Source organism: Solanum pennellii, chromosome 12 (assembly GCF_001406875.1).
Source record: "Solanum pennellii chromosome 12, SPENNV200".
NCBI classification, from domain to species: domain Eukaryota; kingdom Viridiplantae; phylum Streptophyta; class Magnoliopsida; order Solanales; family Solanaceae; genus Solanum; species Solanum pennellii.
The window spans coordinates 56,027,978-56,045,187 of NC_028648.1; the positions used below are offsets into that span (position 1 = coordinate 56,027,978).

General features: G+C 33.5%; 1 protein-coding gene across 1 annotated transcript; it reads left to right on the plus strand.

Moving 5' to 3' along the window:
• Positions 1 to 1,478: 1,478 nt before the first annotated feature.
• On the plus strand, positions 1,479 to 17,006 carry LOC107006381. The gene is made up of 2 exons (XM_015204947.1): positions 1,479 to 1,549; positions 16,580 to 17,006. The coding sequence occupies exons 1-2, from the start codon at positions 1,479 to 1,481 to the stop codon at positions 17,004 to 17,006; spliced, it is 498 nt and encodes a 165-aa protein (XP_015060433.1).
• Positions 17,007 to 17,210: the final 204 nt, after the last annotated feature.

The following is a 17,210-nucleotide window of genomic DNA, read 5'->3' on the forward strand; positions in this document are numbered from 1 at the left end:
TACATGAGCCCTACTTCCTCTTTATGCCACACTACCTTGATACTGAGCCACTATAGCCTTGAAGTGCAGTGAATTCTTGTGACTATACTCACCTCGAATTAAGGGTACAGGTTCACTAGTAGATGATGTTGTAGGCCCCTTGGGTTATTAGAATTTTGGTCGACTTGAACCATCATTTAATTGGCAAGACTCATTCCCAGTTTTTTCTTTTTTGTGTAGGTACTCCTGTCTTCCCTTTAACTTCTCCTATTGAAATTGTTCCACATATATCATCAGCCTTGATATGTCCATGTCACGTATCAACATGGCAGCCCTATCTTTCTTACTTGAAAAGCTTCCCCATCCTGCAACAAAAAGACACATTCTGCTCCTCATGCCTTTCACCATCTGTAGAACATAGAGGCATAGTTGGGTGAACTTCATCCCGTACTCATGTACACTCATGGAGTCCTGCTTCAGAATAAGGAACTCCTTCACCTTGGCTTCCTCCAGTTTACAAGGAAATAACCTCCCCAAGAAGGCTTCTTGGAAGCAGCCCAACTTGGATGTGGTGCATCGTAATCTCTACCATCCTTCCATTGATCAAACCTAGTTCTAGACACAACCTTTAGTTTATCTGAAGCCAATTCTACCCTCTTAACATCCACCACAAACATTACCGCAAATGCCTTATTTAATTCCTTCACAAAGTTCTTCGGATCCTCAGTAGGGTTTGATCCAGTGAAACTAGGAGGATTCATTCTAAGAAACTCACGAACACTTGAGGTATCAACTACTTCTTGTCGAGATGCTCTATGTTGCCCAACCTGGTTGGTCATAACCTGACTTAACATCTAGATAGCTTCCCAGAATTCGGCATTAGTAACCTCTCCTTGGGGTTGCACCTCTGGTGCATCTGGAACCACTTGGTCCTCAACATTCCATCGTGGTCGATCTCTGAATTCTCTTCTTGGAGGCATGATGATCTTAAAAAAATACGTGTAAGAACAAATAATAGAGAGACTCTAGATATAAAGTTTTTGCACAAAAGAAACATGAAAGAAGGAAAACATTCCTAAATGTTGTAGCCTCCTAATCATAGATGTGGATCTCTTCACACCGGTGACTAACACACTACAGACACAAATTCATAGACTCCATATGACTCTTGAACTCTGGGCTTTGAAACAACGTTTGTCACGCCCCAAGCCTACATCGTGGGCGGAACTATCACTCGGAGACCATTACTGGTTCCCAGCGAACCCTTGGTATGGCTTACTAACTCAGTGGAAGACTAAACTCAACTTACTTAACAAAAACAGCATGTTCAAAACTAATATTTTATACAATATCTGGCCAAAATGGCACTCAAGTCTCAACAAGTAACAATAAACTTCAAACTCAAATACTAATTCTCTACGAAGCCTCTACACTAACTTATGAGGGATGTTGAGACAAACCCCACAAAATCCTAAAACCAAACTACTAAAGTAAATGAAATGGATGTCCTTCAGAATGCAAGGAGGCTCACCATTGACTGTGGAGACAAATCTGGATCAACAAAGCGCCGGTACATGCGTCTACATCATTAAATGATGCAGGCCAACTAGCATCGGTACATTGAATGTACGAGTATGCAAGTTACAATGCTAAGTACAACTATGAATCTTGAAACGGAGTAAGGATGAGCTTACCTTGGATCTTGTCAACCCATAAGACAAAAACTCAATATAAAATCAAAAATTACATAAGCAATATATATGTGAAAAACTGATAAAACAGTGTAACTCTTAGTTCATTAAAGATATAATGATAATAAACTCAACTTTACTATATGTGAATGTTATATAGCTTCAGTGGGAGTTTCTCTAGCCGACAACAACCACTATGAGTCTAATTAGTGATACAGCGTCTTGTTCACACTGCCAGAATTGTCCAATACTTTGTTGTCGCATAGAACATCCTCTACCTAGTGGATCCACTTGCTTACCTTACATTATCATCTAAAAAGTAAGAAACTTTCATAGCCATGATGGCTACATAATTTATATGGGGACTTGAGTTACCTGAACTCTCATACCCACATTGATGCTCAATACTACTCCTAAAACTTGCTTTAGCTCACAGTTTTTACTAAAATTTCCTTCCTTTGGGTTGAGATAATTTACTGAACCTTTATCTTAAAAAGCTCCTTTTTGGAATCAATGTTCCTTTCTTTAGTTAAAAACTCTTTTGAAACTCCTTAGTTTCCTTGAAACTTAAATGTAAAACATTTATCAACCTTTAGGGAATACTTAGTCCCCTTTTATTACATTTGAGGAATGAACACAATTCTTGCTCTTTACTTAACTTGAAACTTTAATTTAATTCTTAGGGAATACTTAGTTCCCTTATATTCTTTTGATAAATGGACTCAACCTTTACACTCTTTTAAAACTCTTTATTTTCCTTTAAACCTAAATGTAAAAGATTTTATCAACCTTTAGGGAATAGTTAGTCCCCTTTTATAAAAAATGAACTCAACCCTTTCTCTTTACTTAACTTGAAACTTTAACTCTAAGGAATACTTAGTTCCCTTATACCTTTTTGAGAAATGTACTCAATCTTTCCTCTTTTCTTTAAATTTTACTTGAGCCTTAAAGAAAGTTGAAATTTTTAAGTAAGTCTCTAAAAACTTGAAAACTTTACTTTTACTCACTTCATAGTTTTAGACTAGACTTCTTACTTTTTTGGCATTGATCCTAACCTCCCTTGAATTTTGATTATGGATACAAGGATCATGATCTGATGTTTATGGATGATATTTTGATGATAAATGTACTCTAGAGTATTGGAATCCACCAGTAACGAAGGGTACATCACTTACGAACTACTACAAAAAAGATAGGGAAAGAATGGAGTCTCCTGGGGGTTTGGGCGCTCTGAGAGGGGCAGAGCACCAGATCCTGATGGAGAGAGGTTTTCCTCTAGCATGGCGCACCAGAGCATGACAAACCGACTCTGTCCTGAGCGGCTTTGGAGGCGTGGTGCTCCATTGCTTATTAGACAAGTTTTCAGACTTTCATTTTTGTTTTTGTCTCTAAACCTTCCCAAACTCTCATGGATTCCAACCCAAACACTAAGGATCCCCGATTAACGCATTACCCAATAGTTTAGATCCGAAAACAAGAACCCAAACTACTAGACATCAGCTACAATTCAACCAACAAGATTTCACAAAGTTTCATCAAGAATTTCATGTTCTTCATTCAATATTTCAAACTTTAAAGAATTAAAACAATTTGGGTGTGGTCGAAAGAACCCAAAACCAAATGATCTCATATACCTTATTAGGGATCACCCTCGACAAAATGAATGAATGAATTCTTGGCGTTCTTGCTTCTTCTTCTCCCTTCTCCTCTTTTCTTCTTTCTCTCAAATCCCTAGATTATTTTCTAAATGTGGAAACCAATTGGGATCATCTTAGACCCCAACTTATTACCTCTAAAACAAAAATAATAATTAATTTAGGAAAATATCAAAACACCCTTAAAAAATCCGGATTTGGAACTTTCCCGGCTCAACAACCTAACTTCCCAAAGTCATATCTCCCTCATACAAACTCGAAAATTCACAAACTTGGCGTTAAAACTCCTTCTGAGCTGGGAATTATGGTCGTTTGAAAATAACCAAAACTCACTTTTGAAAATTTGAAATTTTCCAGATTTTCCTCACTTATTTCCAAATTTGAATCTTCTTGTTTTTCTTAGATTAACCTTAGTTTATCTAGAATATGAGATATTAGACTCAACTCATGAATAACTTGATTTTATGTAAAGCAGTTAAAACATGCAGTATATAAACTTTTAAAACAATGAAAACACTTCGTTTGTTAATGTCAGGACCGAGGTCAAGACCCTAGCAAAAACCGACATCGTTGACCTCTCAGAGGTCGCAGACAAGCCTACTTACATCGTCATTACATTCGTTAGGTTTATTTTAGAAGAAAATTTGAAACTTTTTGTTTTGTTTGAAGTGTAAATAGACATCATAGTTATAACATGCATATATATATAAATAAGTTCATTGCTCATGCGTATAAACCATCTTATAAAGAGTCGTTCAATCTTGAAATAAATAGTCTTATAGCATTAGTAACAATTGCCAAATTGGCACCATTACATAAGTCTGAACAAAATAGGAAAGAAATACTAGTGGAACATAATCCACTAGCCTAAACCAATTACTAAGCTAGAAACATAACGGCAGGCATCCTCGGATGAATGGGGACCTACCAAGTCTGGATGAAAAGCTCTGATGTCCGAACAACTGCAATGAATGTCTTCAACACCCTCCTAAACCTGTACCTAAAATACTATAATGTATGGGATAAGTACACACTTTTACTAAGTATGGATGTATGCAAGTACACACCAAGGAAATGCATGATTAAAAAGAACTCTCTCCTAAAGATATGAATTATGGAAAGCCAAGTCAGTTGGCCTTGCTAAATTTGATTAGGAAAGTCATGCTATGAGAGTAGCATCTATCATCATTCTTTTAGTATTTCACCCAACACATAACATATTTCATATAGAACATACATATATCACATACCATTCGTTTTTATACCATAAGACATTGGAATCACGGACTTAACATTAGGACTTCCCAAATGAGGGCTCATCATATGGGACCTCAACTTGGGAGCCTTCTTTATCTAACATAGAGTCTACTTCTTTCATTTATACGTAGGTCACAATATTCATTTCATTCATTCGTAGACCGATATAAACTCCATATATACCTAGAATGAAGATTATGACCCTCAACGGGATAATAATATGCAATGACCAAGAATAACCTAATGTCATTACCCGAATCTGATTTCACCTCTTGATTGTCTTGCACATACATCTTCAGTATCATTCATTTCATTATATTTCATACTTTGAGGAACTTCAACTTTAACTAACATAGATTATGTGAGCATCATGAAATCTGGTGTCTTCACCACACCGAAAAGAGGTGGAGTCACTGGACAAGGTGAACCAAAACATCCCTAGATATCTTAGGTGGAAAACCACTGGCTAGTTCCCTATGTTGGAAGCATAGTTGAAAGACTAGGAGATTTAGGGAGAACCATGCCCACCTTGGTGGACAGTCTCATCTCATGAGAATTACGTGAACCTCCGCCGTTCCCGAAAAAAGGCATCACCACTCATACCTAGCGTACTGTAGTTCCATTTGAAGTTCGTATTTACATTCAACTCACATATCATCGAAGCTTGCTTCTAGCATGAGGTAGTCATAGCTTATTATATGATTTATCATCTCTTCTATACGTATTAAGTTTGAATTGTCCTTACACTTACATATACATTGTGATTGAGAATTGTCTCTTAATATTCAAAACTCTCTTAGGTGAGTACTTTTGGTGACATTATATTGGCGTAGGTACATCTTGTCTCACTTGAACTAGCCTCATATTGTGGTGCCACGCTGTTCTTTCTTAACATCTTTTTATTTCTTTTTTACTCACCTTTCATTATTTCTTCACGGATAACATATACATGCTATTTTGAAATTTACATGGAGGGACATTGATTTTAGGCGTAGATACATCTTGTCTCACTTGTACTAGCCCATCCTCATGTAGCAACTCTTTATTTTCTTATTCATCGTCTAGCATAAATATACTCACTTAGAAATTTCATTTTAGTGACTGATTTTTAGGCGTAGATGAAGCTTGTCTCACTTGCTCTAGCCTATAGTCATGTAGTCACTCTTTATTTGCTTATTAACTATGAATTCATTCTTAACACTTTCTTTTGTAGTACGCTTGAGATTTGACTCTACATCATTCTACACTCCCATCGGTGAGTACATTTGGTAACATTTTCCTAGGCTTGGTTGAGACTTGCCTCACCATTCAACTTAGCCTCTTATCATGTTATCACTATTTTCATTAGCTTTAGCATATTAGCTCTTCATAATTACTCACCCCATTATGTGAATGTTCATTTTTTTCATATGTCAATGCACTTGTCCTTTTAAGTGTGTATCACACTCTTACTTAACCCCCCCGGAGTCACATCAATTCATCACATACATATTAGGTTCACTTACTTTTAAACGTACGCTGTACTTATGAATCCATACGTACAAGCCATGAGGCTTCATTTATAATTCGTCTAAGTGACTCATACTTACCCAAGATTATGTGGTACAAGACTTATGCATCTTGTAAGTATGCCAAGGTCTCGAGTTTGATTCCTATGGGAAGCATTCGTTAAATATTTATTCACGTAAGACTTATGTATCAACACGGATCTGGGCAAGGGAACCCTGTTTCAAATCCTTTTACTCTCATATTAAGTTTTTGATTTGTATTTTCAGCTTGGAGACTTGAGGTCGAATCCCAGCACCTACAATTCTTTTTCCTTTTTTTTCTTTCCTCTCTTTCTCGATGGAGACCAAGAGGATGTGGTATCGATCCCCCACAACCTCATTTATTTTTATTTAATTTTTCTCCTAACTTCCTCACCTATCCGAGAGGTTGTGGGTTTGATTCCCACACCCCTCATTTTATTTTTCTTCCATTTTTCTCCTATCTCCCTTACCTATCCAAGAGGTCGTGGGTTCGATCCCCACACACCTCATTTTTTTAAATTTTTTTCCTCTTTCATTCCTTCACTTGAGCCTTATCCCATTCCTAATCCCCCTTACCTCATTTTTATTATTGGATTTTTAATAGCTAGCATATGGTGAGGTCTTGGGTTCAATCCCTAATGACCTCACATCTTTAAAAAAAATTAAAAATTTTAGCATCTCACTTGTTGCTTTTCTGGAAATTTTGTCACGTTTTTAGTCCATTTTTTATAATCATTTATACGTTAGATTCTTAGGTAATTCGCTGGATATTTCTTACATTATTATGTGCACCTTTTCCAAGTAATCTTATACAAAAAACACAAGGCTTTAACATGCCATTTTCATGCTCCAAAACATGCCCAAGAACACGGCTACACACACATTGCACAAATTTTCATCATCACATAAATCCGAACATACATACATGAACATAATCATCACGAAAACATCATATCCCTAATTTCTACCAGAAAACATACCCAACCTACAACAATCGACGGGAGCTAGTAACAGGGACATACAAAGGGGAACATTTCTAGTTTTCCGATTAGAATTTGACTAAATTTTAGGGGTCTTTTGGGAAAGGGACCAAGACGAAGAAAACCCATACCTTTTTATCTTCGTTTAACACATTTTAAATCTAATCTCATATGCTGCCAACTCCCACGAAAAACAAATGCTTCTCCAACAAAACTCACGCGCAAACCGTTTGAAAAATGCTTTCGCCTTTCCTTTTAAGTTTAGTTTTTCTTTTAAGTTTTTATGTGCAAGTTCTTCAAGTGATGAACTTTGATTTTCTTGTTCCTTTTTCTGATGACGTCATAATGAGAGTGAGAGACGTGAGAATGAGAGTGGAGCGAGATAAGTGTAAGTTTAGGAGTAGGAGTTTTAGTTGAAGACTTAGTCAAACCAGGACTCTTTGTTATTTATTTATTTTATTATTAATTGTTTCTTAAAACTCTGATTTTCCCTTACTTGAATCAGAAATTTAAATACCAATTAATTCAACTCAATCATTAAATACCAATTAATTCAATTTAATCATTGCTTCCACCAAGGATCGAATCCGGGTGAAGCCTAACTCGTGAAAATGGGTCAATTCGGGTAAACCCTACCTGAATTGTCAACAATTTTCAATAATTAATTACTTGATTAAATATTTAGGATAATTACAATACTACCCTATCCTTGAAAAGACCATTTTACCCTTAGACCCTCCAAACTTAAGATTACCCCTTTCAAAACTGATTAAGCTCATTCGAGTGAATCTTATTATTCGGGTGCCCTACATGGCTGGACCCAACCTTGCCTAGATCCAAAAAACTCACTATGCTGGTTGGCTTGGCTGATGCATAGGTTCAGAGGTCTGGTTCCACGCGCATTAATCCGTGTGAACCCGGTCTAGTCTAGGCATTCTAATTACGTTAAGCATTACTTAGCATAGTCAATTTCGGGTTGTTAAAGTTAAAGATAATGCAATAACAAACTCAACTTTACTTATATGTAAGTAATATAATTTCTGTGGAAGATTTTTTAACCGACAATCACCACTATGAGCCTTAGTGGTGACACAACATCAACCCACACTGCCAGAACTGTCTGATACTTTAACGTCGCATAGATTTACTTAACTTAGTGGATTCTACAGTTTATGTTACGTGATCATCTAAAAAGTATAACCCATTAATACCCATGATGGATACATGGTTTCCATCGACACTTGAGTTAATATGAATTCTCATCCACAAACCAATTCCTCCTATCTAACATTCGTAGTCAACCCCTTCAATTCACTTAAATATTTATGACATTTTTTAGTCCTACGACCGACTAGATTACATTTATAGTATCATAGATGAATTCAAACTTGTAACATTCCTTCTGGGCTCGACCACTTATCTTTGATGGGTTTTATACTAGATAACGACCGCTACGTCTAGTATTGAATGAGGTGTAATTTAGCGTTCATTACTCCTCAATTTTTAAAATATCTTAATTGTTCTTCTTTTTCTCTAATTTTTCTCTTCTTGAACTCTCTCATAAAACCCAAGGCTTTATTAAGGATTTGTAAGACTTACCCACGTCAAATATGACAAAAAAATATTACTTAATTCGTTTTAATCTAATTGGGTAAGGAAAAGTCCAAAATACCCCTCACTAGCTTAGATAACTTTCTTAAATGGTCATAATAACTATTAACAGAGCATATGCCCCTCGTTCAAACTCAAGACATACGCAACTCAGTGGCGTTGGAAAGAGGCTTCCAAGGCCTTCTATTAGGTATACTATGTGCCACTTAACTCTTCATGTACTGAAAGTTATGATTGTCCGAAGTTGTCCCAAAATGTAACAACTAAAGAATAACTTGATAAATTCTCAATTGAGATATTTCCAATTTAGCGATTTCTAAATTTAACTATATCTATGGAAGGATGCTACAATTTCATAATGTATCGTATCATATTCAAATATTTTGTGGTTAGATAAACAAGACATAAATTTCATTCGATCGTTTTAAAAAGTTCTAATGAAATATAAAGAGTAGGAGAATATTCACAATTGGTTTATATATTTTCAATTGCATTATGATTTAGTCTTTCTTACTGTTACAATATTATTTCATTTTTTATAAGCTACGAGTATATTTTACAAGTCTACAAATACTCTAGAATATGCACAAATAACTTTAAATTTTAAGTTGAAGCACTTAAATTATTTTGTACATGAATACGAGTAAGATAATAAATATTTTCATATTGTCAAAGCTAAAAGTGGAAGGTCTTTTATTAAGCATGACTATATTAGGATATATACATGATTGAACAATTGCAAATTAGGAAAATCTATAAATACCAGAACAAAAAATTTACCTAATAAAATTTAATCAATTTATATATCAATTTACTAAAATATATTTCCCAAAAGAATGAGATAATGACAACTTTATAACTAATTCAATAACATCAATCTAATCATAAAAATATGTAATTTGTAATTACTATTGTTAGAGATTGACAAAGAGACAAATCAACTAAAAAAGAAATTTAATAAATATAATGATTTTTGTTAAAATCCTACCTTATAAGAAAATCATCATAAATATTATTACATTTTTGTTATTTGAGTTCATTTTTATCAAATAATAAGATGATTTTCTCGCTATAAATAGTTGGTTAGAACAGAAACCAAACATCACATGTTCCTATATTTTCAATCCATAAATTTAGCCATGAAAATATGCATTGGTCGCAAAAGAATTGTAATTGCAAGGATACAAAATTCAAAAAAAAAGACAAGTAACATTCTCAAAACGACGCATTGGCCTATTTAAAAAGGCAAGTGAGCTATGTACTTTATGTAATGCTTATGTTGCTTTTGTGATTTTTTCATCTAGCAACAAAGTATATTCATGTGGACATCCTTCTGCTGAGTTAATTGTGGATAAGTTTCTTGGAGAAAATCATCTACCCGGTTTTGATGCTCCTAACCCCACTGTTTTAGCTCATCAAAATGTCAATGTTGATGAGATCAACAATGAACTAAAAAATGTTCGAGAATTCACTAGAACAACAGAAAAAACATGGAAAAGCTCTCCAAGGATTAAGGAAAAAACTTCCATATGAACAACTCAGCTTTTCTGACCTTAAAAAGTTTATTCAGCTCTTGGAAACTGCAGATGAAGAAGTTGAAAGAGTAGCGGGCCAACTTATGGAGTGTACATATGAAGAAGTTAAAAGAGTAGCGGGCAAACTTATGGAGTATGATACGAAATATCTGTATCAAACTATTGGAATGTCCCTTTGTCCTTTAAGAGTTGATTACAACAATTCGTTCGATTTCAATGAACCGCCATCTGGATCCAATGAATAGATATTTTTAACTTTATTTAAAATTCAGTGACTTAATTGTGTAGTGTTTTGATTTTCATATCTATGATTATGTTTGTTATATTTATGATTTCAATTTTTACATTCAAATATGTTTATTATTTAATGGGATGGACTTTTATTTAGTACTTCCTTCATTTTAATTTCTTTGTCTCACCTTTTTTAGGTCAGTTTAAAAAATATAATGTATTTTCTTTATTTTTGGCTGCTCTTAGCTAATGCTTTCCATATGTCATGCATAAAATCACAAGAATAAAAAGCATTTTGTTACATTACACATATCATTAATTTATCAAAACAAGATTTAAAAGTTAGTTTATTTTCTAAATTTTCATGCCAATTCAAAACAATATACTCAAATCAAAATGAAAAGAGTATGGAGTAATTGTCATTTGAAATTGATGTATAAGTGTTGAAAGAAAAAGTAATAAGAGAATATTGAATAAGAAAATGAAACTCATGTCAAATAGCTTGAAGTGCACCATATCTGCTTCTACCTATAAAATTAACATTACTTTATTATCATCGATAAAGCATGTCTTACCACCTCACTTCTACTTATACATATTTATTGTTTATAATTTTTAATGTTATTTAAATGACAATAAAAATAATTTCTTGTTGTAGATATTTATAAATTAATAAAAAAAATTATTGTTATGATACTTTTTTCACGTGTCATAAGTGATCAATAGATTTTATGAATTTAGAAATGCTCTAGAAGATATCCAAATAACATAAAATACTGAATTGAAGTTCCATAAAAATTTTGTACAATAATATAAATTAAACAATAAATATTTTTCTATTCTGAAAGCTAATAGTAGATGGTCTTTTATTTAGCATGGTGCAACACCCCCTTTTTTTAGTAGAGCCAAGAAGGGAAGGATCACATCGGTAGAGAAATGGTGTCTTGGGCTTGTTGCCGAGTAGTTCCACTAAGTAGTACTATGTCCCTCAATGATAAGAATTACGAACATATTATAGGCTAGCAAAATCGCTGAATTGATTGGCGGTTCCGACTAACTGTGTTGAGTGATCATTCGCACCACAACGTTTTAATAATATAAATACTCATTATTATTTTTAGCTTAGGATCGAATTCCTTAGTATTGAACAATAATTTTAAGCTTTTATTTTTAAGTTATAAGTTAGAAGAGGGTTTTGAAGTACTTGAAGATTCAAAGGGTTTCATCTCCAAATTTGGGATCAGACCCATGTATTCTTAAACCTACATGCCCATTTGAATGAAAACTCATTTTGGTATAAAGATCTATATCTTGTATATGTCTAGATAAAACCCCAATTCTAAGGGTGTGATTTTGTGAACATGGGTTAGATTATCTATTGGATCTTTCTTGTTGATGGTTTATTTGTTGTTTAATTGTGATTTTGTTTAGTACTTGTGTTTGAATTTTTTGAAATTGTAGTTGCAAACCCCAAGATAACCCTTTTTGCATAATCATAAGCATGCTTGAGATAAGATGAAACAATGAATAATGTGCAGAAGCTAAATCACGATATAATTGAAATGATAGAGATTACCTATACGCTAAAATGATAATATAGATAACTGAGAGTTTAAATACAAAAGAAAAGTCAAACAAAACGACTAAAGATGGAACAAGCTATGTCTTAAAAAAGCCTCTAAATTTACTAGAAATACTTGGACTTGCCCAAGCTAGAACTAGAAAAACTGAAACTAAAGTTAAAACAACACAAACATAGTCATGTCACTAGTCCTCATAGAAATACGACTCACGACTAATGTGGTTGAACTAATGATCGGTAATCCATGAATGTGTGATCTGAATGTTGAGGACTAGAACCTACATCACGAGAAGATGTACCCTAGAACATGTGCTAGCACTTAAAAGGTACCGAGCATGAAGGATAGAGTGATACTGAACAGTAACATTATTGAATCAAAGCATCTAAGCTATGACATGATTTGAACAGAAATAGAATACAAAAAGTATTGTACGTGACTAAACATAAAGCAATGACCAAGTTGATAATATGAAGAAACTGAACATTGAACTATATTGATAACATGCTAAATCCAATAGAATATGAATGAACTATAAGGGAGCTTACTAATAAACGACTTAAAACCAAATGACTTAAATGTGAAGTCCGATGTATGCAACCTATAGAGAAGACCCAATATACCCTACCTTAGATATATAGGCATTCTGATATGATGAATAAGATGATGCGCACAAAGGGGACTTACATCCTATTGGGCACGTAGTTCTATCAATTGGGTATGACTTACCCTATTCCACTCGGTATTGAGATTCCCATATGATTAAGCAATTAAAATTTTATGGCTTAAATTTTGTAACACTAGATAACTCAAACCCGACTTGCAAACTGGAAATGCAACATTTATAATATTGATAATAATTCATTTGAAAACTGACGCATATTCTTCTGTAACAGAATAACATGTTTAATTCAAGAACTACATAACGACGGTTCTGAGTTTATGCATGAAAATGGGACAAACTGATATTGAATTCAGGATAATACGATTTGGATCATTCTAATAGGTAAAACCCAACATTTTTAACGTTCAAGAAACCCTAGGTGTTGATAATCATTAATGGAATCAAGATCTTGACTGAAATATAGCTGCCTAATTAGTGAAAGGAATCCTCTAGTGTAATACGACATACCTAGTGAAAAAAATTATGGAGAAATCTTTTTATTTTGGAGCTTGAACTAATGACACCTTGTTGCACTCTTCGGAAGGATTTGGTCTCTTTCTCCTCTATAGTTTCTAAGTTTCTCAGTGTCTGTGAAAGATCTGACTTTGATAAATTCTTATTATGTTTGTATGCTAAAACTAACAAAAAACACATAGTTTAGGGTTGAACGACGTAGATTAATAGTCCAACACTTAAGGAAGAGACCAAAACACCCCTGGCATAACCGATTTCGAGGTTACCGAGTGACTATCGATTAACTGATGGTCTGTGCTTGTCAATCGTCAGTCGTCACTGGACGTTGGTTTCTATGGGTATGATCTGTATGCAGATCACGATACATGGTCTAACCTAAGGTATGTGGGTTCGGCTGTTGGTCAACCCTTAGACGGAATTCTAGGAATGAATTCTAGGGGGTTGCAAATGTTGATAATGAAAAAGTGGCACTGACCGTGTGTAACCATACGGTTCGTGGGTGTCGATCGTGGGTCTTACCTGCAAGTTCTGAAAAATCTGCATTATGGTCTGTTTTTGGGTACTGGGTGTTACAATTGGAGTAAGTTTAATCGATAGTTGTATATCAATCTATAAATAGTTGTTATAATTGCATGTATAACTTAGAGTTCTGGTCTGGCTTTAGAAAGAGGTTTTCTAACCAAGGATTTATATCAATTATTATAGTTTTTTTATTAATGTGGGTTCAACTCAAAAGAATGAATGCGAAACTCGATTCTACCTATATAGCTTGATAGAGTAGATAAATAAAGGTTCAGGGTTGTTTATATTTTTAATATTGTTGAGTTGTGCGAGAAATTGCTTGACTTGTAATAGTCTTGAGATAGAATTATATCGCATCTACACTCTAACTTACCTACTATCACGCCCCCAGCCTACACCCAGGATGTGGCCGGCACTCACTAACCATTCCTTTCCTTTCGCGAACCCTTGGCCTGACTTACTTAAATCAGTGGAACAGTTAAATCAATATAAGAAACATTCTCATAAAATAACATGAAATAAATAACTTGTCCAAAATGGCACGTATGTCTCATAGCAAAACTTCTGCAAAAAAAAAAAAGAAAGAGACTCAAAATTAAATTGTCTGACTATCTATGAAGCCTCTACAATATTAAGATGGATGTTGGGGACACACCCCATAACATCCTATAAAATAAAGACTGAAAAAAACAAGTAAATATGTCCGCCAAAATGCAAGGATACTCACCACTTACTACGAGTGCTCAGTTGGATCAACGAGGCACTTGATGATATTGATCCTTGTTACCTGTGTCTCCATCATGATACGATGTAGGTAAACTTGCATCATTACATTGAAAGTACGATTATGCGATTTGGTATGCTAACCACAACTTAAGATTGAATAAAGAAAGAAGTAACACTTACATTGGCCCTACTCGACTCATGAATAACTTCACTTAATATAAAGCAATGAAAACATTTAGTTTGTTAAAGAAAATAAATGAAAAAACTCAAATTTAATTATATGTAATTAATATAATTTTTGTGGGAGATTCTCTAACCGACAACCACCACTATGAGCCTTATTGGTGATACATCGTCTTGCCCATGCTGCAAGAAGTGTCTTATACTTTGATGACGCATAGAACTACTTAACTTAGTGGATCTACTAGCTTAACTTACATGATCATCTAAAAAGTATGACCGTTAATACCCATGATGGCTACATGATTTGCTTGGACACTTGAGTTAAAATTAATTCTCATCCACAAACCAATTCCTCCCATCCTACAGTCGTTGTCAAACCCTTTAATTCACTTCAATATTTTTTACAATTATTACTCCTACCACCGACTAGATTACATTTATAACTTCATTGATGAATTATAATTTGTACTGTTCCCTCTGGGTTGGACAAAAAAACATCAATGGGTTTTATACTAGATAACGATCGCTACGTCTAGTATTAAATTAGGTGTAATTTAGCGTTCATCACTCCTCTATTTGTAAGAGATCTTAATTGTTCTTCCTTTTCTCTAATTTTATTCTTCTTGAACTCTCTTATTAAACCCAAAGCTTAATTAACGATTGTAAAACTTACCCATGTCAGATATGACCAAAAAATATTTCTGAATTCGTTATAATATGAGTGGTTAAGGAAAAGTCCAAAATACCCCTCACTAGCTTGGGTAACTTTTTTAAATGGTCATAATAACTTAAAAGGAGCATATGTCCCTCATTCAAACTCAAAGCATACACAACTCAATGGCGTTGGAAAGAGGATTCCAAGACCTTTTACTCGGTATACTATGTACCACTTAACTCTTCATGTACTGAAAGTTATGATTGGTTGAAGTTTACCCAAAAAGTCACAACTTAAAAATAACATGATAAATTCGCTATTTCCAATTTAGCGTTTTCTAAATTTAACTATTTCTATGGCAGGATGTTACAATTTCATAATGTATCATATCATATTCAAATATTTGGTGATTCGATAGACAAGACACAAATTTCATTCTATCGTGTTAAGAATGTTATAATGAAATATAAAGTGTAGGAGAATATTAAATATCGGTTTATATATTTTCAATTGCGTTATGATTTAGGCTTCCTTACTTTAACAATATTATTTCATTTTTCATAAGCTACGAGTATATTTTACAAGTCTACAAATGGTCTAGAAGTTGCACAAATAACTTAAAATTTTAAATTGAAGCGCTTAAATTATTTTGTACATGAATATGAGTAATATTGTCAAAGCTAAAAATTGAAGGTCTTTTATTAAGCATGACTATATTAGGATATATAGATGATTGAACAAGAGAAAATTTATAAAATCTATAAATACAATAACAAAAAATTTACCAAATAAAATTTAATCAATTGATATATTACTTTGCTAATATATATGTCACAAAAGAATGAGATAATGACAACCTCATAAATAGTTCAATAACATCAATCTAATTAAGAAAATATGTAATTTGTAATTAATATTGTTAGAGATTGACAATGATACAAATCAACTTAAAAAGAAATTTAATAAATATAATGATTTTTTTTAAAATCCTACCTTATAAGAAAATCAACATAAATATTTTTACATTTTTGTTATTTGAGTTCATTTTTATCAAATAATATGATGATTTTCTCGCTATAAATAGGTAATTAGAACAAATACCAAACATCACATTTTCCTATATTTTCAATAAAGAAATTTAGCCATGAAAATATGTATTGGTCGCAAAAGAATTGTAATTGCAAGGATACAAAATTCAAAAAATAGACAAGTAACATTCTCAAAACGACGTATTGGCCTATTTAAAAAGGCAAGTGAGCTATGTACTTTATGAGGTGCTTATGTTGCTGTTGTGATTTTTCATCTAGAAACAAAGTATATTCATGTGGACACCCTTCCGCTGAGTTAATTGTGGATAAGTTTCTTGGAGAAAGTCAACCCCGTTTTGATTCTCCTAATTCCACTAGTTTATCTCATAAAAATGTAAATGTTGATGAGATCAACAATGAACTAAACATGTTGGAGAATTTACTCGAACAACAAAAAAAACATGGAAAAGCTCTCAAAAGATTAAGGAAAGAACTTCCTTATGAACAACTCAACTTTTCTGACCTTAAAAAGTTGATTGAGCTCTTGGAAGCTGCAGATGAAGAAGTTGAAAGAGTAGCAAGCCAACTTATGGAGTATGATACAGAATTTCCGTATCAAACTATTGGAATGTCCCTTTCACCTTTAAGAGTTGATGGCAACAGTTCGTCCAATTTCAATGAAGCGCCATCTGGATCCAATGAATAGATATATTTAACTTTATTTAAAATTCAGTGACTTAATTGTGTATTATAGAGTTTTCATTTAATATCTATGATTATGTTTGTTATATTTATGAATTTAATTTTTACCTTCAAATGTATTTGTTATTGAATGGGATGGACTTGTATTTAGTACTTCATTTTAATTTCTTTGTCTTACCTTTTTTAGGTCAGTTTTAAAATATAATGT